Source organism: Terrapene carolina, unplaced genomic scaffold (genome assembly GCF_002925995.2).
Source record: "Terrapene carolina triunguis isolate 2854851 unplaced genomic scaffold, T_m_triunguis-2.0 Scaffold212, whole genome shotgun sequence".
NCBI classification, from domain to species: domain Eukaryota; kingdom Metazoa; phylum Chordata; order Testudines; family Emydidae; genus Terrapene; species Terrapene triunguis.
The window spans coordinates 5545715-5569002 of record NW_020664563.1 but is presented as its reverse complement, the minus strand read 5'-3'; the positions used below and the strand labels follow the sequence as shown (position 1 = coordinate 5569002).

The window sequence follows — 23288 nt, the reverse complement described above, 5'->3', positions numbered from 1 at the left end:
TTTTGGGTTTTTTTTAATTTTCTCTCATGTGTATTGTAGCAAAGGATTGTGAAATGCAGGAGAAGCAGGAGAAAGAATTTTGTCTAGTTAACAAGGTAGGTGCAGTAAATTTTCTAGTTCCTACCATGTACTTCCTTTATATAAGGAACACAAGATTTAAAAAAAAATTGCTCAGTATGTTCAATTTTAACTTTAAAAAACTAACAAACAACCAAGAATAGATGAAATCAAGGATTCCTGAGTCTTCAGCCTATGATAAAGTGGTGTATATCTTCCCTTTTTGTCATCAACTTTGTGACAGTAAGGTAAGATAAAAATTGACTTATAGTTCTCAAAAAAAAAAAAATAATAAATTCCTATTTCATTAAGATTATCTTCCCAAGGGAATTTCTCTGCAATCTTCTTGTGATAAGATGCATTTTAGATCATGCAGAAAGCACATAAACTGCTTGCCAAGAGATTTCAGCTAACCCCTAGCACTGAAAAAAAAAAACCTTTCATGCTCTCCCATATGCTAGTAGAATTCTTACCAATGCCCTGTTTATACACGTCTGTTAATTATTGTCTCTTCTCAACTTGCCTAGGAGGTAGGTGTTGACTCCCAAAATAATGTACCTGAAGATTTATTAAACAAAAACATATGTATTGGCTAATGTCAATAGACACCTTGAGGGAAAGCAAATCATGAAGTTAAGCCAAGAAAAAGACTTGATTCTACTTTCTCTTACCCTGGAGTAACTCCGGCTGGTGTAAATGTGTGGAATCGAGTCTCTCTGTATTACGTGGGTTCTGAATACATTCTTCACTGCATTAGGAGACAAAGTTCATGATCCAGAAAGTAAACATTAGCTACTCCAGTAGAGGAGGCCCTAGAAATGCTAGCGACTAGTAGAAAATTGACTTTAAGCCAATGAGGATGCAGATATTTGCATATGTGCTCTAATTGGCTCACACCATTTCATGGTCCATTATTGACCTGTGAGGAGGTCAGCAATAGAAACACAGCTGTTGGCCAGCTGTGAGCTTGGTGTGGTTTTACCTCTGTAACAACGTTGTTCACGGAAGCCCTGCTCCCCAAGTGACTTTGGTGGAGAGCCTGGTAAATGAGCAGAGCCAATAGCCACAAGAACCCTCCACACATATGAAACGAGGCTCTGTTGTGGTCTGCTGTTGTGCTGGTCTCTCTGTATAATGAGGGAACGAGCCCCAGTGAAGGTGTATGCTGGTAATAAGGGTTGGGCCCAAGTCCTGCCATTCAGACAGGCGTCCAGATGTTCCCAAAGTGTAGACGGCCTTCTAGAGGCCTGGGGCGTGGCTTCAGGCCCATGGCCATGAGCTGTCTTCCCATTCCACAGCCTCTTAAAGTGACAGGCCTTCTCTCCCATTTCACAGCACTCAAGGCCAGCAGGGACCATTGGGTCATCTGGCCCTTAGATTTCCCACAGTTCCCCCTATATTGAGCCATTAACTTGTCTGGCTGCAGCATCTCCTCCAGAAAGGCAGCCAGACTCCCAGAGGTGGAGACTCCACCCCTTCCCTTGGGAAATTGTTCCAATGGTTGTTAATCCTCGTGGTTAGACCTGTGTCCCTATTTCCAAATGGCAAGAGTCTGGCTCCAACTGCCAGCCACGGGGTCTTGTTCTGCCTTTCTTGGCTAGATTAAAATGCTCCATAGTCCCTGGCGTTTTCTCCCCAGGAAGGAACTTAGGCACTGTAATCAGGTCACCTCTTAATCGTCATTTTGATCAGCTAAATGCTGTGAGAGACCGAAGAGCTCAAGCAAAGGTGTTTTCTTCAGCCCTTGACTCATTTTTGTGGCTCTCTTTGGCACCCTCTCCAACACTTCCATGTTGTCTTTAAAATGTGACACCCCCCACACACAACTGGAGACAGTATTCCAGGTCTGCTCTCACCAATGCCATGTGCACAGAGGTCAAATCACCTCCCTGTTCTCCTCATGTAAAATACTAAGGTTTATGAAGCTGAGGCTGTCTAATCATGGATCCCCCTTTATGTTCAGCTCTCAGGAGTGCAAGATATAAAGGGGGATGTAGGAGCTGGGCCCTAAGAGGAAAGGTAGTTGAGTGGGAAGGGCTCAAGACTGGGATTGGGGAGACCTGGGTTCAATCCCTTTCTCTGCCACTGACTTCCTGTGCAGTGTTGGGCAAGTCACTTAGGCCCAGATCCACAAAGGTACTTGGGTGCCTCTGCAATCCACAAAACCCCCACTTGGCTCCTGCCAAACCCTGCAGGTGCCTGAACTCACTTGATGCCTAAATTTTCAGGGTGGAAGTTCCCTTGATGCCTATGTTTCTGCCTTTGGGCATGCATGCTGCTGCTTCTCTATGGGTACCTGGATGCCTAGAGCGCTAGTGCGAGGAACAGACCAAGAGACGGTAGTGTGATGTTATTGACATGAACTGTGAACGTATAGATCATTGTTGCAACCAAGGTCCTATAGTTGCACCAAATCTTGTACAAAGGAGGTCAAGTAAGGTGTCTATGGAAAGGTTGTAATTTGCTGGTTATGCTGTGTGTGTGTGTGTGATTTTTGTATTTTAAGTTATGAATATTGCCTATGTACTTGTATCTCAATGTGTTTGATTCTAAGTAGCTTCAGTGAAGCATTTGGTCAGCTTCTTGAGAAAGGACTATTCTCAGTAAGTGCCCAATCAAGAAACACTTAACTGACAATGGACTTGGGAGACGCCAATTCACATCTGAGCTTTCCTGGGAACATTCAAACTAACATGTAAACAATGGTGTCGGCCTGCAAAAAGCTGAATCATTCATGGACATGTGACTTGCCCAGGTGGCTACAAACTCCACCTTGCTGCTGTGACTTTGCACAGAAGACCAAAGGGGTTTCCGCCCACAAGAGAGAGAATATAAAAGGCCCTGGAAGCCTCTCCATTTTGTATTCAGCTGGCCCAAGAGATGGTCTCTCCACCCCATAGAGATGCCTGAAAGAAACTGGAACAAAGGTCTGTAACTACAGGGGTGTGAGTGATTGCTGGACCCAGGCCATAAGCGACAACGTTGGTCTGAAAAGGATTGGGCCCAAACTAGGAAGGAGTCTAGTCTGTGAAAGAAGCTTATTGGGACATCTCTGAGCGTGAGATTTACCTGTATTCAGTTTCCTACTGTATTAGGCTTAGACTTGCTCGTTTTGTTTTATTTTGCTTGGTAACTTACTTTGTTCTGTCTTTTATTACTTGGGACCACTTAAATCGTACTTTTTATACTTAATAAAATCACTTGTTTATTATTGAACCCAGAGTAAGTAATTAGTAGCTGGGGGAGCAAACAGCTGTGCGTATCTCTCTATCAGTGTTATAGAGGGTGGACAATTTAGGAGTTTTCCCTGTATAAGCTTTATACAGAGTAAAATGGATTTATTTGGGGTTTGGATCCCATTGGGAGTTGGGTGTCTGGGTGCTAGAGACAGGAGCACTTCTTAAGCTGTTTTCAGTTAAGTCTTCAGCTTTGGGGCACATGATTCGGACCCTGGGTCTGTGTTGGAGCAGACTGGCGTGTCTGGCTCAACAAGGCAGGGTTCTGGAGTTGCAATATGGCAGGGAAAACGGGCTCAGAGGTAGTCTCAGCATGTCAGGTGACAGTCCCAAGGGGGGGTCTCTGTGACTGAACCTGTCACAGGTAGATGTTCCTCTGCTTCTCTCACCTGTGGTACCCAATCTGATAGGTGTGCTCAGAGGCCACCTAACCCATCAGGTCCTGGTCAGAATCTGGCTAGAGGAGGAACCCAACTTTTAGCTCAGGGGTTAGAGCACTCACCTGGAATGTGGGATACCCAGGTTCGGTTCCCCCATCTCTGCCTGAGAGACAGACAGTGACACACTCTGCAGGACCAGCTGGGCCTGGCCCCTGGGGGAGACGGAGGGACAAGCACAGTGCATGACCCTGGAAGACACTAGAGAGAGCTTCTGAGTCTGGGGCTGGCAAAAGAGTTGGCCTGTAAGCAAAGAAGCTCTCCCTTGATTTTGGTCCCTCCTGCATTTAGAGAAGCAGGACTTCGTACGTTCCTTGTAAATAAACAAGATTGTGTCCAAGAAAATGCCAGACTCTGTCAATTTCTGTTTGCCTCTGGAATGCCCTTGGGGGGGCCCTGAACTTTGACTAGCCGCTAGGACGTTTGAGATAACTCCGAGCCAATGAACTGGGAAGCATGTAGTGGTTAGCTTCCAGTGGCTGGAGCAGGAGAGCACAAGGAAGAGAGTTTCTTAACTTGTCATTATTCCTCATAGTAATTCCAGGTATTTGTGTGGAGTCTTTTCACGGCTAAATTTTTTTTCAACCCATGGCATTTCACAGCTGGCCTGGCATAGCAGGGGGTGCTGGAGTTCAGGCTGAAGGAGTCTTGGCAGAGGGCATACCCAGGACTGAAATAGACTGATCCAGAGGACACCTGGATAGTTTCTCACCATGTCCCCCTACTTGAGTGCTGATATTTGCTCATTGCTTAACGTGAGCTATTGCCAGGCCCGGTGACCAACTCCCCTCTCTTGCCTGGACAGGAGTACCTGGCTGATGAATCATTCCGAGACATTCCAAATCTACAGGCAAAGCTTGATCAGCTGAAGGGTGAGTCTGTTCCAGGGAGAATGGAGCTGAGAAGGAAATGGTTTAGTGCCCTAAAAATGCAGCTGACTGTTTGGGCTTGGGGGAGGGGAGAAAGTTGCTAAAGCAGCAGGAGGTGTAATGATCTGTGCAAAATGCTCTTCTAACTCTCCCCCTCTCCTCCCCCCCCCCCCCCCCAAGAACTAGTCAATACATACAGACCCTGTGTTGAGATTGGCCACCAGTGCCATGTCCTGCTCGCTGGGGAACTGGTGACTTGGGGGTGAACAAGCCAAATGCAGCCCATGACTTTATCCCCTGGTTAAAATAACTTCACTGTTGAGTTGGCATGTGCTGGTGATGTGGGGGCATCACAGCCTTTGGGCCAGATCCTCATCTGCTGTGAATTTGCTGATTGCTGGCTTACCCCAGTTCAGGATCTGGCTCTTGATATCAAAGAGGCTCAGATGAAACCATCAAATACTTGAGAGCGAAGCCAGCTAATCTGAGGGAATGCTCCTGAAGAGCTATGTTTGCCCGATGGGAAATGTGTGAATTGACATGTGAACTACAGATGCTGCTGGGTCAAATCTAGCCTTTAAAAATGACAATAGTGTGTGTGAAGTCAGGCTTCTCCGTTCTCCTCTTCTTCTTTCAGTGGCAAGAGAGAGAATGGGGACAAAACCCCTTTTTTGTCCCCCAAAAAAATCCCCTGAGAAACTTTGAACTAAGTGATTCTAGCATGGGGAAAACAGCTCCCGTTCTTCAGCCAGGCCCCTACAGAGCGTGGAGGACGTTGGCAGTGCAGGTGGCGAGGCAGTCACCATGGAAGTGCGCGCAGAATGGCTACTGATGTAAATCAATGAGTCGATGCTGCACTCACCCTTAGTAGACAGGTGATGACTCTCCTCTCTCTCTCCTAGACATGTTTATGGGATATGATGCCACACGCACAGGAGAAATTGGTAAATTGATGCTTAACTCTTTGCTTGTGACTGCTGCTTCCCTCCTCCTCCTCTGCCAGAGCAGATCTGAAGGCCCATCTGCTGCACCAACCTATTGGGGTTTGATGTGTCCATGTCTCGGTGGAATCCGAGCATAGTTAACATCCCCATATTTCACAGGGGTGGGGGCCCTAGGCAGCTCATTGCACTTTCACAAGAAGATCCCTCTCCCACCTCCTCCCCATACTCACTCCCCTGTGCGGAAGCAAAACATGCCAATGCTGGTTACTTGTGCCCATTGGCACCTTGAGTCTACCCCACTGCCTGCTGCAATCTTTCCCCTCCCCTGGAACTAGATCTCCCTTGGTGCCAGAGAATCAGGTCTCTGGTGCTGAGGGCTTAGCATTCATGCTGATGGTGACTGAGTGGTGAGGCTGGCAGCTACCATCCTAGGGGAACAGAGGTGGGTCCCACAGCTCTCCTTTGCCAGTGGGTCCCTTAATGCTTCTTAACAAGGGAGAAAAATGCCTGATGCCCTGAGATGGGGAGAACTTTGAAGCCATGCTCAAGTGCTTGCTGGGTGGCTTCCTTGACTAGCTGATGCAAGACTTATGGGTAATGAGTCATTGCCTCTAGAAAGTAGGTGGGAACTCTTGAGGGGGTGGCAGTGGGCTGCCTTTGCCTCCACACATGAGGTTGGTATGCCTCTCTGAGATGTAGCAAGTCCCAAAGTTTCTGCTACAGCTGCACACTTGTACAACTTCCTGTTGGTGAATCTGAAATTTCCCCACCCCTGCACTGCCCATGGTGCTTTTGCATTTCAGTAGACTAATCCTGGATGACTGAGAGCAGGGCCTCTTCACATGCATGAAGTACATATACAGTCCCATTCTTTCCCACAAAAACAATAGTGAACTTGAAGGATGTGTTAGAACCCATGGCAGGATATTCACCTTGACCAGCTGTCCCCACCAGAGAGGGAGATCATGCCACCTTCAAAGGTCTAGCCTTAACCTGTGAGTGAAAAGGGGGCGGGGGGGAGTAGATACTTCGGAGTTCAAGTTGTACTCTATTTGCTTAAAGCCTTTAGAGGACTACCCAGATTAGAAGACTATATCAGATTCCTTTGACTCATTAGACTAAGGAATCCAGTAGCACCAATGCTACTCTGTAGTGCTCTCTCCTTCATTGTAAAGCACCTACCTAAAACCACCCCAGCTGTTTCTACTGGGTTTATACTCAGTGTAGATGCTGCTTAAAACTCTCCAGGCCCACATCTGAGTAATACAGAACCAGTTCTGGAGCAGCAATGGGGAGGGGGATGTGGTAAATGACCAAATAGGTCTCTTCCATCTCTAACCCCTGTGATCATGTGATACAGACCATATCTGAGCCTGGTGTTGTTTCAGATTATCCAACAATGAGCAGGATACTGCAGGAGTTTGGGGTTTTCCAAAGCACCTTGGAGCTCAAGGCGCTGGTCCAGGAAATCACAGGGAACACAGGCAGCACTGTCCCTTACAAGGACTTCACTATGGTTATGCTGGGCCGCAGATCCACCATGTGCCAACGGTACGTATGAAAGCATACCTGCATCTCCAGGCTTGGACCTGGGGAAGGAGCTGAACGTGCTAATGATCGAAAGGATTTGATTTGTGGTTTTGGTTGTTCCCTGGGTGACACTTGCCTTCCAACAAAGGGCAAGAGGAGCTATTGGGAGATCCGCAGCTATTTCTAACCTGCCCGTCGCTGCAGTATCTGGGTACTAGCATGGTACAGCTGTTGTAGAGAGGGTGGAAGAGCTGACCTAGTGCAAAACTTGTGCTTCTGTCCATTTGGTGATCCCTGGGCCTGTTCCTTTAACTGGTTAGTTACCCAAGAAGCTAGGGGCCCAACTCTGATAAGGAAACTTTAGTATCTCTGTGCTACCAAGGCAAAACAACTTATTCTGACTAGGGAATCAGACCTCCCTCATACATTTGAGGTCAATGGTTAGCCACATTTACCAATGGGCTGGAGGACTAAAGATTGCAGGTCACGTTCTACCATAACCAGCATCCCATACAACTCCACTGAAGTCAGCAGGGCAGTTTTCAGAAGTACAGAAGGACAAAACCTAGGCCACAGCCTGCCTTGGTGTCTGGACTCCAATGGGAGTGGCACTTGGGGTCATGTCTGAGGGCAGCACTGTGGCTCCTTGGCAGTATGAACTGGGCCAGAAGCTGGTCTCCATTGAATTTGAATGGTGTAGGTCAGCCCAACACCATGGAATGATAGCTGAAAATCCGACTCTGCCCGGCTCTAGTCATTTGGTCCCAAACTTGAGGCTCCAGGGGTGGAGGCATCAGGAGTATTCCCAGCTTCACGCTACACAGTGACTTGTCTCCATGAGACTCTTCACCACTCACTTGAGGTGTGAACATTCCCCTGCTGTCTTTGCAGCCCATGTTCTGGCCCCAGCCCACTGGTGCAGTCTAGCTGGAGATGACACCGGCCACTCCAGCTGCAGGAGTGGAAAGATCAGGGCTGGAGAGAGAGAATGGGGAGACTGTCTAGTTAGTCATCCAAAGACCTTCACAGGTAAAGCAAACCTTCCTCTTCTGGGGGGAGTCTTTTCAGAAGAGTTTGTGGGGAAGGTGGACTTGGGCAGGAACTAATTGTTCATAAGGGGTATTAAAGGCAGTGCTCTGCTGGGTCACTGCCCTTCTGTGCCTCAGTTTCCCCAGCTGTAACCTGGGGATAAAGATAAGAGCTAGGATGTGTCAGTGGTGGTTCCCCTGGCTGTTGTCATGACACCTGCTGTTCACTCTCTCTGCTGCCAGGATCATGCACTACAATGGGAAAGGAGGAGGAGCCGTGAAGAGGCCCAGCCTGATGAATGCTGGCCCCTACGTAACCTACTTGGAATGCACTCTCTCCGGAGTCCCCTCTCCTCTTACCACTCTCCCACCACCTCCCCCATCTCCAGCTGATGGCTGCTCTGAAACCTAGCCAGCTGCCCAAGAAATGTGGAGACTGACTCACTTCGTAGGCTGGAGAGCCTGCTGAGAAGGCAAACCAAATGTACTGTGGTAGAGTGCATCCAGCTCAGACCTTCCCCAATAAAGAGCTGCCTAGCAACAGTGCACTGTAGCATGTCTGAGCTGCTGCAGCAGACGAGCAGAACTGCTGATTGCTGGCATTATAGCTGCACCTAAGGACCCTGTTGTGGAAGGTGCTGTGGGAACATAAGACAGTCTCTGTCCCAAAGAGCCTACCGTCTAAACATAATCAGACAGGCGGCAAGGGAAACAGCCAGAGGGAGGTGAGGTTATGCGTCCCAGCTCTCAGCAGGTCAGTGGTAGAGCCTGGTATAAACCTGAGCTCTTCCAAGTTAGCACCTAGAATTGTATTTGTCCATTGTTCTTACTCAGGTTGTTCAAGAGCATAACGTCCAGACTGGGTCAGACCAAAGGTCCATCTAGCCCAGTATCCTGTCTTCCAACAGTACCCCAGAGGGAATAAACAGAACAGGTAATCATCAAGTGATCCATCCCCTGTCGTCCATTCCTAAATTCTGGCAAACAGAGGCTAGGGGCACCATCCCTGCCCATCCTGGCTAATAGCCATTGATGGACCTATTCTCCAGGAATTTTTCTTGTTCTTTTTTGAACCCTGTTATAGTCTTGGCCTTCACAACTTCCCCTGGCAAAGAGTTCCACAGACTGAATGTGCATTGCGTGAAGAAATACTTCCTTTTATTTGTTTTAAATCTGCTCCCTATTAATTTCATTTGGTGACCTCTCGTTCTTGTGTTTATGAGGCGTAAATAACACTTCCTTATTTATTTATTTTTTCTCCACACCAGTCATGATTTTATAGGCTTCTATCATATCCCCCCTTAGTCGTCTCTTTTCCAAGCTGAAATGTCCCAGTCTTATTAATCTCTCCTCATACGGAAGCTGTTCCATACCCTAATAATTTTTGTTGCCCTTTTCAGTATCTTTTACAATTTCAATGTATCTTTTTTGAGATGGGGAGACCACATCTGCATACTTTATTCAAGATGTGGGCATACCATGGATTTATTGATCCCTTTCCTAATGATTCCCAACATTGTTAGCTTTTTTTGACGGCCACTGCAAATTGGATGGGTGTTTTTCAGAGAGCTATCCCCAATGACTCCAAGATCTTTCTTGAGTGGTAACAGCAATTTAGACCCCATTGTTTTATATGTAGAGTTGGGATTATGTTTTCCAATGTGCATTACTTTGCATTCATCAACACTGAATTTCATCTGCCATTTTGTTGCCCAGTCACTCAGTTTTGTGAGGTCCCTTTGTAACGCTTCAGTCTGCTTTGGACTTAACTAGCTTGAGTAGTTTTGTATCATCTGCAAATTTTGCCACCTCACTGTTTACCCCTTTTTCCAGATCACTGATCAATATGGGAACAGTACTGGTCCCAGTAAAGACCCTGGGGGACACCCCTCTTTACAGCTCTCCATTCTGAAAACTGAACATTTATTCTACCCTTTGTTTCCTATCTTTAACAAGTTACTGATCCATCAGAGGACCTTCCCTCTTATCCCATAACAGCTTACTTTTCTTAAGAGCCTTTGGTGAGTGACCTTGTCAAAGGCTTTCTGAAAATCTAAGAACACTATATCCATCTGATCACCCTTGTCCACGTGCTTGTTGACCCCCTCAAAGAATTCTAGTAGATTCATGAGGCATGATTTCCCTTTACAAAAAAACATGTTGACTCTTCCCCCAACAAATCATGTTCATCTATGTGTCTGACAGTTCTGTTCTTTACTATAGTTTCAACCAATTTGCCTGGTACTGAAGTTAGGCTTACTGGCCTGTAATTACTGGGATCACCTCTGGAGCCTTTTTTAGAAATTGGCCTCACGTTAGCTAGCTGCCAGTCATCTGATACAGACAGAGGTGAAAGTAAGCCGGTCCGGTCTGGTACTGTGTACTGGCAAGAGCTGGTACACAGCCGACCGTACTGACAGGGGGCAGCTTCCCCAGGCTGGCAAGCATCCTCACACGCTCTTCTGGGGCTAAGTACCTGAGGAGAGTTTGGGAGGGGGACCTACGTACAACTTACGGCTTCTGTTGGATATTATGAACTTTGTACGTAACTATATCAAACCAACTGCCAAATCACGCTGTGCCTTCACCTTGCCTCTGTAGCCTCTGTAGTGAGCTAAAACCCCCAGGAGGTGTCAGGCGAAATTCTTGCAGCCATGATGCAGGGTCACTAAACTTTGATGGTCTTCTATTCAAATGGAAACCCCCTTGGGCAAAAAGCTGGCCAAATGGAGAGAACAGATTCTGCCAGGTGGGCTAGTAACCAAATAATCATGGGCTGGGAGACTCCAACTGCCTGAGGGTGAGTGGGGATCACACGATAGGTGATAGGGAATAAGAACTTTATAAAGGACAGGTGTGACGCTCGCTCGCGCTCTCTCTCTCTCTCTCTCTCTCTCTCTCTTCAGCCATTTCACCACCTCACCTGCTCCAGCTGGGGGGAGATGCTGCAGCAGAGGGAATCTGCCTAATTTGACTTCCCACCCTCCTTCCCCTCCTCCCCCCAGTCTCCCAAGGAAAGTGGGTGAGCTACAATATGGGGCAGGGAATTCAGGTGTGTGGTGGTTTCTAGATGGTCTGTGCCCTCTCTGAGTAAAGTGTGCATTTGGTTGAGAGGTCCTTAGGCCAAGCCTGGCTCTATTTGCTTCAGCTACAGTGTGTCCCTGAAGGGGTAAACAGTAAGCCAGAGTCGGACGGAGCTCAGGCAAATGGTGTGCTTACGTTACTGGGGTGTCTTGGGGGGCAGCATAGGTCCTGGGGGCCTAGGGCACTGGGCCACAGGGTCTCTCTTCCATGAAGGGGTGTCAGACAGAGAGGCCAAAGAAGAGGCCATGCTGGAGCCTACTCAGACCAAGGGAAGCTTAAAACCACACGAAGGGCAGACAAGTTCTCCCACAATTCCCCAGGACAAATAGCAGCCCACTTAATGCAGCACAAAGACTCATGGGATGTGCCCCAGACGCCCTAGCGCCACACCCAGGGGAATGTAGTTGCAGTGAGGATGCAGTAACTGTAGGGTGACCAGACGTCCCGATATTATCGGGACAGTCCCGATTTTAGGGGACTTGTCCCGCGTCCCAACCTTACATCGGTCGGGACACCCTTTGTCCCGATATCCAGGACCGTCCGGACCGCAGCCGCAGCGCCGCCGCTAACCGCTTCCTGGGGCAGCTCCTGGTGCCCGCCCACCGGCAGGAGCTCCACGTGCTGCAGGGGCAGGGCTTGCGGCGCCGGGAGCGGGCAGAGAGCCCTCCGCCCCCCCCACCCACCCACCCAACTTGCCCCTTGAACCTAGGAGCCAGAGGGACCAGCCTGCTGGATGCTTCCCGGGACGGGAGCTGCCCCAGGTGAGCACCGCTGGGACTCCCTACCTCGCCCCCTGGCAGGTCCCTCTGGCTCTTAGGGTGGGGGGGCTTTGCATGCTGCCAGCGCCTGCAAGCCCCGCTCCGCGGCTCCGGCAGCTCCCATTGGCGCTTTTCACAGCCAATGGGAGCCACCAAGCTCGCACTTGTGGCGGGCCCAGCACGTGGAGAGTCTGGAGACTCCCCTCGCCGCTCTCACCGTAGGAGCCAAAGACCTCCCAGCAGGGCTGGTGAGTGCGGCTAGGGAAGGGGGCAGGGTGTGATGGAGTGAGTGTCTGGGAGGTGTGTGTGGGGCGCTGGGCTGTGAGGGTGTGGAGGGTGCTGGGCAGTGGGGGAGGTTTGTGTATTTTGGGGTGCTAGACAGTGGGGGCCTGTTGGGGGGTGCTGGGCAGTGGGGGAGATCTGTGTGTGTCAGGGCACTGGGCAGTGTGGGTCTGTGTGGGGCATTGTGTAGTTGTGGTGGTGGGGCTGTGGAGAAGGGCACTGGGAGGGAGGAAGGAAGGGAGGGAGGGGAAATCTGTGTATTGGGAAACTAGCGAGTTGCGGGGGTTCTGTGTGGGGTGCTGGGCAGCTATGGTGGGGCTGTGGGCAGGGGGGCGCTGGGCAGAGTGTGTGTGCACAGCACTGTGCATTTGTGGTGGAAGGGTTGTAGGGGGGCTCTGGGCATAGTGGATCCAGGGGGTGCTGGGCAGGGGAGCTGTGTGGCGCAGCATGGGCCCACCCTCAACAGGAAGGGGCATGCTGGTAGCACAGGGCCAGGCGGACCAGTGTGCCTCTGGCTCCGGTCAGGGCTGTGCACCTGTGTCTGTCTGTCTCCCCTCCTCCCTCCCCCCCACTTGACCAATGTGTCCTAATATTACACTCTTGCAATCTGGTCACCCTAAGTAATTAGGTATGGCTTTGCAGTGGGGTTGCTCATGGCTGGGTTGGGCTATGCCAGGTGCCCATCTCCTGGGTGCCAATCACCCGGGCTAACACTGCAGTGAGGCTATGCCCATAGATGCAAAACAAAATTCTGTCAGTCGTGCTTTCGGCCAGAGGCTGTCCAGAAATACTGGGGTTAGTTCCCCTGCTCAAAGGGGCCGTTTGCTCCCGGGTGATGTAGAGAATGGTGAGTTAACATGAAACTTTCCAAGATTTAATGCTGATTTAGACCTTTTTAGTTGCTTTTTATACTGAAAGGGCTGACAAGTTATTTCTTTCCATCCCCAATACCGGAGGTCCCCTCAGGATAATCAAATACAGATGATCTGAGGCTCCATCTGTTAGGGGTTACAGCTAACATATATTCTACTGACTGTAAAAGGTAATCAATTGATATTTTTAAACCAGCTAATGTTAGGTTCCCAGCTTTCCTGTAATCAGTCAGCTCTCTCTCTACTGCAGGATTTAAGTCTTTCCATTTCTCTGCCTCCTCTTATTCTACAGTGGCATTTGTTGTTGTAGTCATGGTGATATTCCTTCAGTAGATGAAATCCTGGCTCCATTGAAGTCAATGGCAAAGTTCCCCTTGGCTTTAGTAATAGTAATACCTAGCTCTTATCTACTGAACTTTATAAAGGAGGTCAGTATCATCATCCCCATTTTCCAGATGGGGAAACTGAGGCACGGAGCAGGGATGTGACTCAGCAAAGTCACCCAGCAAGCCTGTGGAAGAGCTCAAATTAGAAACCGGTGCCTAAATGGGAGCTGAGCTCCTGAAAATCGAGCCCTGTTTGCAGGGACTGAACTCTCCTGTAAAGGTGGCCTGTAGCCTGGAATTCCCTGCAGCATGTTGCAGTGAAACGAGAAATCTGCCAACAAGAAGCTGCCACTGTGGATTGTTGGGGGGGAGGAGGGTTTATTATCGATTATTATCACAGACTACTTCCACGTAATCATCAGCACATTGGACCTTCGCTTTCATCCAGGAGGCTTCAATACAACCTGCATGGATTAGGCTTTTAAAGCAAACAGAAAAACCAAGCCAGCTACAGGATTTATACACTAAATACTTTAAATGTGTGTGTTCTTAAAAACAGCTGTATGCTTAGCCATACCTGATCTAATGCCATGCCTATCACAAAGCGTGTCTAAGTTACAGTGTAATCAGCGGAGTTATCTGGATTGAGAGCTAGAAACAGCAAGAACAGTTAGACGTTGCTTCTCTTTCTGAGTTAATTACCATAGTCTGGGTTAAATAGAGATCTGTTCTATTGCTCACTAGAGTCAATGGGAGACTTTCCATTGACTTCAGTGGATTTGAGATCATGCCCTAAATTCTAGGATCCCGTTTTTCATGAACAACAACCTCCTTAAATTTATTTTGCTAAAATGTCTGACTTAACAGAATTGTGTTAAACAAGTAATGCTTCATTTTTGTCTTTAATGGAATGGGAGCTGAGGCGGCCATGTTTCTTGCAGGTAGGCGGCTAGTTCGGCCAGAGCCCCGCACGCTCAATGGCTATTGTGTAACTGTGTGAGACGCTGAACAGACTCAAAGCCCCTAGAGCGGAATGGCCCTATGCTTAGGTGAGGTGTGAATCATTGGACCTGGCCTCTCTGCAGCTTGGGCCCATCTTTTACTCCTGCTTTAATTACTGGTCAATTGCTGCTGCAGAGCAGTTGCTTACACTGCAGAGATACCAAGCTGGGTGAGTTCCTGTCTTCTCCTCCCACGTTCTCTGGCTCATGATAATCTGTAGAGGTGGCTGGTGGGCTCCCAGGGGAAGCTTGGTCCCGACAAGGCATGCACTGTGCTTAGGAGGAGAGAGGCTGGCAATGGAAGGGTTTATACGCAGCATCTGAAAGCTCTCTTGCAGGGTGCCCGCTGCCTGGGATGTCTAGTCATTTTTAACTCCTGCAGCACATTTCTGAGACGCCCCTGCCAAGTCAACCCACTAAGGACCCAATCCAAAGCCCAGTGAAGTCAGCTGGAGTCTTTCCATTGGCTTATTTGGGTGTTGGAGCTAGGTCTTTAGGCCTTGATGTTCTCCTACTGAATCTGGGTGTGACACAACTTTGCAGAATCTCCTCCTGTCAACGCCGCCTTGGCTAGCGCCTGGTGTTGACTGCATAGCACATTCCCCTTGTCTCAGCTGATGCTGGGCAGGAATATGGTTGGCTGATGGTCACTGGGTTTTTATTAGCCATTCTGTGAAGGTGGTACCCAGCCACCTCCCTCCCCTAAAATATTATTTGCCTCCTGCCATGAACGGTTTGGTCTGCTTGGCTGGAATCGCAGTGTCTTTTAGCCAAGGGCGCAGGCAGGTTTAGTCATTCTAGATCTATCCCTGTGCAATTGGCCCACACACTCCAAATGTTTCATAACCCTGAACAATTTGTTACTTTTTTTTCTACATTGTCCAAATTCATCCCGTGTGTAATTCAGAGAGAGGCACGGGGAACGACGCCAGGGCTGTAAATGCCTATTGCACGTATGTTCCCAAGTGGCGCAAAGTTATTCCCACTCTATTGTTATTTGAGCCCCACTAGTGCTCTCAGAATATGAATCTCCGGTCTAGGGCAAGGCCTGGAGTCTTTGCCCAGCTCAATGAGCGCTCTGCCTGAGTAAGGGGCTCAGGGCTGACTCCAAGGAAAGCTCAGGAAGAATAGGAAGAGCGAGTGTATGAGATTGGCTAGACTTGCTGGCTAGACTTGCCCTTAGCCCACGAGCTGCTAGTTAGCAATGAGCGTGGCGTGTCCTCCTCCTGCCCTGAGGCTCCTCATATCGTGGAGAGTCTGATGTCATAGGTGACCATGTTGAAATTGTCCCAAGCGAAGAGCTTTCTCTCCGTGGGGTTGTAGTCCACCATGCTGCTGTACCCATAGTGGTTCTCGAAGCGGATGCTCAGCGGCTCGCTGGTGCTGGTGGCCGTGTGGTAGGCAAAGTTGACCGTGGCGTCTGGGGCTGAGTAGCTACTGATGGTGTACAAGGTGCCACAGATCATAAAGGAATTGGCCACGGCTTGCTTGCGGATGTTGGTTTCCCAGGTCTGCTCAACCTCCAGCGTCTCTGGATCCAGTTTGGAGAGGACGATGGCCCCTTTGGCCTTGTCTGTGCTGTATGTCACCCATAGCCCCATCTCATCAACAGCTAGGTCAACGTCTGTGTACCCACCCCAGGAATAGGGGAATTGGCCATGGTAGCCAGCACTGGGGATGTCCTTTTGGACTGTGATCGTTTCTGTCTTCAGGTCGTACTTGGCCACCGTCCTGGACTTGTGCCGCTGGAAGTACAGGGAGCCCCTGTATATGATGGCTCCAGTGCTCTCCATGGACCGGGGCAGGACGTGGACCTTGGAGGGATAGCCCTTCATGAACTGATCAGCGTCGTCGTATTCAAAGACCTGGCGGATGTCAGTGCCAATGGCATCGACTCTCCAGGTGGTCTCGCGGGTGTAGGGGGGAACAGGCTCTGGGTCCTTCATCCACACGCCATACTTGCCGGCAATAGTCTCAGCCCTGCGGAAGGTCACAGGTTCCCCCACCCAGACCAGCTCTCCACACCCTGCTCAAGGAAGAAAAAAATAATTCAGTTATTCTGTCTGTCACCAGTGGCAGATTTCCTACCGAAAGGCTAAAATCCATGAAAGCCACACACACCCAGCAATAACTAGCAGGAAAGATCATTTACTGGATTCTAAGTAAGTAAATAATTCCATGAAGCTGATGGAGGAGATACCCCCTCAATTTATCAACAGCAGCCTTCCAGCACTTATCAACACACCGGCATTGCCCCCTAGGCTATGCTCCTAAGCAGTGCAGGCAGACAGAAAAAAGAGGAGAGGACAAGGAGAAAAGAAGCAGGAATGATTGTCTGTGAAGAGAGATGGGGGAAAAATGAGGTGAACAGTTTGGAAGGGGATTTCACAGCATGGACTTTCTTGCTCTAGTGATATTTAAAGGTTTTCATGATGTGGTTAAGATGAAAGACCAAGATGTTCATCTCTTTTTTTTTCAAATGGGACCTCAGCTGCAATAGCCCAGGCACAGTGTTTTAATAGACCCACTTGGGTTTCCTAGTAACATTTCAGGTAGGACGGGGGAGCGTCCGCAATATGAACTCTGATCTGATGAGGCAGCTGCAAAGAGTCTCAACCGTTAAATCCTAGTTTTAAAAATGGCTCCTGACATCCAGCCAGTGGAAGTCAGAAGCCAAGGGTGGAATGTCCTGGGGACCTATTTTATTTCTGAAAGGCAGAGGCTGGGTTGCAGGGCTTAGATGGACAATGTATAAAGCACCAGCATGGAGTAAAACAGTTACAGGAAACCAGCCCAGAAAGAGTAGGAGTCTTTGGCCACAATGAACAAAGTCAATGAGAGACAAGCTCAGAGGGTGCTATAACAATTCTCCTGCCCACCATCTACTACCACCCTTCCGTAGTGGACTTCACCAGGGGTGTTCCTTTCGATGGCCAAAGAGGTGGTTTACAAGCAGTAGGAGGCCTTCCCTCTTCCCCTGTCATACTCCGTCTAACAGCACCAGACACAGGTATGTGGACTGGGAATGGACCCCAGGCCTCCTGTGTTCCAATGCAGAGCGCTTAGCTACAGGCCACTCAACCAGCACCATCGCTCTACCTCTGGGATTAAGAAACAGGTCAGTGACCCCTTCCAGGTGCTGACATAGCTGTGGACAATGCCAGATCTGTCTTGGTGGAGGCCCATTGTGGTGTCATACCAAAGCTGAATCTAGGGCTTGTTTCCATTGTGCATGGGCCATAAGGCCATTTTTGGTATCGCCAACCCGGCAGATTCCAAAATCCTGAGTCTGACCCTCCACAATCATGAGATTATGGTTTTAAACAACTTTTGTGGCTGCTTCCTCTTTGCCTTGGGGTTTTTGGGCCTTTCGCAGGCTCTCGCTTCACCTTTTCAAGCTTTTCTCCGCTGCCATGCAGGCTAGAATCATATTTATTTGAAGTAAAGCTGAGCTGCTCATGCCTACAGGAGCTGGGACTTTTGGGAACATGCCAAAGTGTGTGCAAAGTGACAAAAGCTGGCAGCACAGCAGGGATGGGCTAATCAAAGAAAAGTGATTCAAGTTCACAGTTTGTTGCTTAACCAATAATAACAGAAGGAAACATGGCATGGCACCACTGACCTCATTTTAAGAGCAGCCTCCTGATTCTATTAGCTCTTACAGCTAGGGGGAAATCCCCATAAGTTGTGTACTAAGTGTTATGCTTTATTACTTAGAGATGGGCCTGACCCCCGGGTTCCGAGTGATCCTGAATTGCAGAGTGGTGAACATGCAGACCCTGCTCTGAATTTTGTATTTGGAGTCCTCTCTGATGTAGTTGTTCAGGGACTGCCTAAGGACAGCGTCAGTGAGTGCCTGAGAAAGTTGGCCCAAAAAGACTGAGTCATTTCCAGCGGACAAGTTCAGCTCTGCTCCCTTCTCTGCCGTGGGGCAGACCTGCGGCTGGGCAGACCTGCGGCTAGCCAGATTCCAGCCTGGGCTCATGGTCTGGAGGTGCTCACAGTGAGTCTGGCTGCTGGAGCAGGGGTTTGAACTCCCTTCTTGGGTCTGGCACAAGGTGGCCATATCCTTGCCTGGATTGCTTGGGGTTCAGCAAAGGACAGGACAGACAGGCTGGCCAGGGTAAGATGGGGAAATGGGACGAGAGAAGGAGGCAGAATAAGAAGCAATGATGAAATAGAACCAGATAAAGGAGCTGAGAGGCAGAGAAGCTGATATTCCCCAGCTAGGCTCTTCCCTGGTGCGGAGGGTGAGGGCGACAGTATAGGAGAGAGGGTGGGGGAGGAGAAGAAAAGCGACTGCAGCGATGGTGCTAGAAGGACGAGGCCTAGCTGTATGAACCCGCAAGGAGGGAAAGGCATCAAGGTGATCTTTGTACCAGTGGCTGTGTCCCCAGTGGCAGGGTGGCTGGGGGAGGGGCGCTCCTCGAAGACGTTGGAAGCGGGCACCTCTGTCAGCTCAGATTTCAGCTCCTGATAGTCAAAACTCTCCAGATCCCACTTGGAAACTGCAGGGAGGGATGGGAATAGACACGGTGAGGGTGGTGACAGGAACAGGGTGAGGACACGGCTCAGTGAAGCGTAGAAGCGTGTGTACACGCTCCTGGGCATGGGCAGACATGCCCTCTCAGCCGGGCACACACACAAGCGCAGTTGCACACATGATTACGCGCAATCTCTTTCACACGCACTCAGCAATCCACTAGCCCTGCCATTAGCATGGTACTGTACGTGGGTCAGCACGCTTCTGCCTTGTGTCCTGGGAGCTGGAGAGCAATCTTTCTTTGAATCCAAACACTGTTCTTCCCTGCCCCCGCATAGCAACGTCAGCACTGGGTGCTGATGTCAGAACCCCATAGTAGGTGGGGGGGGGGGGGCAATCTGTCCCTGTAGAGGTCTCCTCATCCAGCCCAACCCACATTTGGCTGGCCAAAATGGCCTCTCCCCATCATGTCAAGACCTGCCCTGTCCTGGGATAATGAGCAGTTATTATTTAGTTGTATTATCCTAGCACCTAGGAGCCCCAGTCACACCCCAAGGCCGCATGTGTGATAGGAGCTGTACTGTAGCACCTAGGAGTGCCAGTCATTGACCAGCATCCCACTGTGCTAGGTGCTGTACATTGGGTATTACAGTAGGGCACCTGTCCCGGATCAGGCCGCTAACTCTATTCTCCTACAGCTTGGTGGTATGTGTGCCAACGCCTGGCACAATGTAACGCTCCTCTGTGGGTCTGTCACACCGTGCCCAGCCCTTTGCAAGCACTATTCTTTACCCACCTTCAGCGCAGGCCAGGGAAGCTACTCTGCTCGGTCTTCAAACACCGTTTGCCTTTGCAGTGAAAGTTCTGCTTGCAGCCAGGATGGCATGTGTGCCACAGGCGTCTCTGGCTTTGTGGATGCTTGTTACGGTTTTACACTGCTGCTGAGGTCTAGATGCAGTGTCATCCAAAAATCCATACCAGCTAGTGGCAGAAGTATCGGATAGCTCCCCTATTTCTGCTCGCTAGTAGAGAATGAACATGCAGTGGCTTCAAAAGGGACCAACCCTGGAGCCTTTGCTTCTGTGTAAAACAAACATTCAACTCTCTTCAGATTCCTGCTTAATGTCAGCGGGCACTGGGGCATGGCAGTGGGCAGGAAGGGTCTTTCCTTCCTTCAGAAAGTCACTGTCAGGACAAGTTCAAGGCTTGTTAGCAGCATAAATCTAACTCACTGCACACCACCAGCAGTGTCCTCAGTTCCTCTTTCATTCTGTCCACTGAGCTTGTCCGCTCCATTTGTGTGACAAGGCAGCGCATTGGAGCTAACTGGTGTCTCGCTGGCTGAATGGAGCCAGGGGACTCAAGGCAGACTCAGCGAGGAGTGACGGTAGGGAAAGGAGCAAGGCTGTACAGCTGTAGCTGTAGCAAAATCTAGTGCCTTGGGGTTCCTCTTACAGGGTCCCCGAGGAACATGATTCTAATTGTAAGCATGTTGCAGTGACACTTGTTCCCCTCTGGATGAATGTTGTTATCGAAAATAAATTATCTTTAATACAGGTAACACTGGGAGCCTAACAACTTGGATAACGTCCCCAGCATTACATGGAGAATTCCAACTGACAGGTCAGGTCCAGCTATTTATTACCCATCATAAACTGTTTTAACCTTGCCATGCTGGAAATCCAAAGGGCAGAGAAGGCAATGGCAAACCCCCACAGGCTACTCGGTCTTTTGAACCAATCGCTTCAGCTCCTAGTGCCAGGGCCTGCTCAGCATACAGTGAGATTTCAAACAGATCTGACCAGTTGCAGGGGTGCATTTTAAAACTCCCACTGGAGCAGAGTTAGGCCATCGCTGAGGGCTTTTAGCATCAGATGTCTGGCCAGCGCTTTGGGACGAAAGGAGCTACGCAGTATAAATGCAAGACACCGTAGTTATGAGTTTGACGGTCATGACTTCTCACAATTCCCTGTTTAATTCTAATGCTTGGCAAAGTGTTGTTGTGACCGGCGTCCTAGTGAGGGCCAGCTATGGTCAATCAATGAGGGTGAACTGCAAAAGATGGGGCTGCCAGACACCCCAAAGCTGGCGGATATTCCAATACTTAGATTTACCAAGCTAGCATAAAACAGCTTCTTTATTACCTTACCGGTTAATCAGAAGTCCAAACAACACAGTTCCCTTAAAGTGATCCAGCCTCAAGTCTCCATCCAGGTACCCATGTCAAATATGATGAAAATTTCTGTAAATCATATTTCATCATATAAAAGAAAAGGTTCTACCAATCCCAAAGGATCGGACACATTACCCCCTAGGTTATCGAATATTCCAGCTCTTACCCAAATGCACTCTACAGCCAATTCTTATTAACTAAACTAAAATTTATTAAAAAACAAAAGAGAGAGAGAATGGTTAAAAGATCATTATACATTGAGATTTAGATTGATTACAGAGATGGTGAGCTTTGTAGTTGCAAAGAGTTCCTTTAGAAGTCAGTTCATAAGTTATAGTCCAATGTCCAAATCTCATATTCAGGTCATACCAGCATAACTGGGACCTCAGTCTTGCGACTCAAACTTCCCCAGATGAAGCTTAAACAGATCTGAGATGACAGAATCAGGACCCAAGGATCTTTTATACAATTTCATGTCCTCTTTGACAAGCTGGGAGTTCCTCTGGGAACAAAAGGTAATTAGGATGATTTGAAGGAGGTCCATCACCAGTACTTAACTATAGAATTAACATAAGGCAATTTGCTTGTTCCTCCACTATTCACAGTACATTTCAAAGAGAGATGAAAATTGAGATCTCCCATGTTTACAATTCATTTAAATGCTAGGATGTTCTTTTGATCGCTGAACTATCAGAATACAGCCTAGACAGGGACTGTTGATTACGTTGTGGACCCTACGCATATATATATATATATATGTGTGTGTGTGTGTGTGTGTGTGTGTGTGTGTGTGTGTGTGTGTGTGTGTAAAAACACAAACATTATCTCCCCACATGTCTTTTGAGGGTTATTTAATTTGCAGGATGTTTAACCCTTTCTGGCCATGCGTCACAGTTGTACTTTCAGCTTCCCTTGAAGGGAAAACCGCACACTTACAACTAACTCATTTCTGCATAGTGCACCCTCCTGCTTTATGCCTGACATTGCTTTAGGGCTGGAAAACCTCCCTAGGGGCTCATTAGCAGTAGCTGACTCCAGCCGCAGGTATTTCAAAATTGGCCCTGGGACAAATTGACCAGCAGCTGTTTTTCCAGAAAATAAACCCAGACTTGCAGCAGGGAGGGGAAATATACTTGCCCTGTAGTTTTAAAAGCGATCATTCCATAGGCTCTCTACAAAGCGCAGCCAAAGAGCCTGGGTTTCTCATTCTTTTGGCCATGTGAGCCCCAAGTAGGCAGGGCACATAAGCGTGCCTAACTTTAAGCATGTGAGTAATCAATTGAGATCAATGAGACTACCTGTGAAATTAGGCCTGTACTTAAGTGACTTGTGGCCATGGAGAATAATTTTACACAGGGATATTAGAGAAGGGGCTATATATCACCAAAGTGTGTGTGTGCGCGCTATCTGAACATGGATCTCAGTTTCACAGCTGGACCCTCCCTATAAATGAGTCAAACTCAATTCTGCAGGTCCTAAAAAGACCCACGGAACAGAGATCTGCTTTCAGGGACTGGCTCAGGTTTGCCAATCCTTTTGTCCACCAAAATATTGGCATTTCCCTCTTGACCACAGTGCCTCCTACAGTGTTGGAAGAGAACTGCAGGCTAATTGGACTCACCCAAAGGTTTAGTCTGACAAGTGGTGGTGCTGGTATGGGCCAGGGGGCCATCTTTGCTGGTTACTCCTCGGGCCACAGGTCAACCCATTCAGCCCTGAGCTATGATTTTGTAGTGCTTGTGTGTGTAGAGGCCTGTAGGGGCAGTGTGCTGGGAGGGCTGCTGAGCCCGGAGCCCTGATTAGGGGGCGGAGCTTGGCTGATTAGGGGGCCTATAAAAGAGGCCTCCCAGCCGAGCAGCGGCACCAGGAGCCGGCAAACAGGGCTGCTAACAGGGGAGTTTAAGTGGGAGTGTACAGGGGGAGGTGGAAGGGGAGGTAGGAGGGCACGGCGCGCAGTGTGCTTTGCTGTCCCAGGAGCTGCAGGCAGAGACCACAGCAGCCATGAGCCAAGCAGCGGGGGACACTATGCAGATGATTGCATGCGGCAGCTGTGGTATGTATATGGTCCTCGCTGGGGAGCCTGAACAAAGGTATGTTTGCATGAAATGCCGCCTAATAGACCTGCTAGAGGAAAAGATTAGAGGGCTCCAGATGCAGGTAGATACTATGGTAGAGTTTAGAAGGGGATTCGAGCAGCTAATGGAGCAG

The 23288-nt window shown here is 49.0% G+C and overlaps 2 protein-coding genes across 2 annotated transcripts; one reads left to right on the top strand and one right to left on the bottom strand.

The window, feature by feature from the left end:
- Positions 1 to 26: 26 nt before the first annotated feature.
- Positions 27 to 8513, top strand: LOC113407527 (allograft inflammatory factor 1-like). Its single transcript, XM_026656127.1, has 5 exons — positions 27 to 95; positions 4536 to 4602; positions 5502 to 5543; positions 6932 to 7094; positions 8345 to 8513. The coding sequence occupies exons 1-5, from the start codon at positions 27 to 29 to the stop codon at positions 8511 to 8513; spliced, it is 510 nt and encodes a 169-aa protein (XP_026511912.1).
- Positions 8514 to 15642: 7129 nt separating this feature from the next.
- Positions 15643 to 20176, bottom strand: LOC112107413 (myocilin). The gene is made up of 3 exons (XM_024201106.2): positions 20140 to 20176; positions 18804 to 18932; positions 15643 to 16450 (listed from the first exon to the last, which is right to left on the bottom strand). The coding sequence occupies exons 1-3, from the start codon at positions 20174 to 20176 to the stop codon at positions 15666 to 15668; spliced, it is 951 nt and encodes a 316-aa protein (XP_024056874.2). The 3' UTR covers positions 15643 to 15665.
- Between the last annotated feature and the right edge of the window lie 3112 nt (positions 20177 to 23288).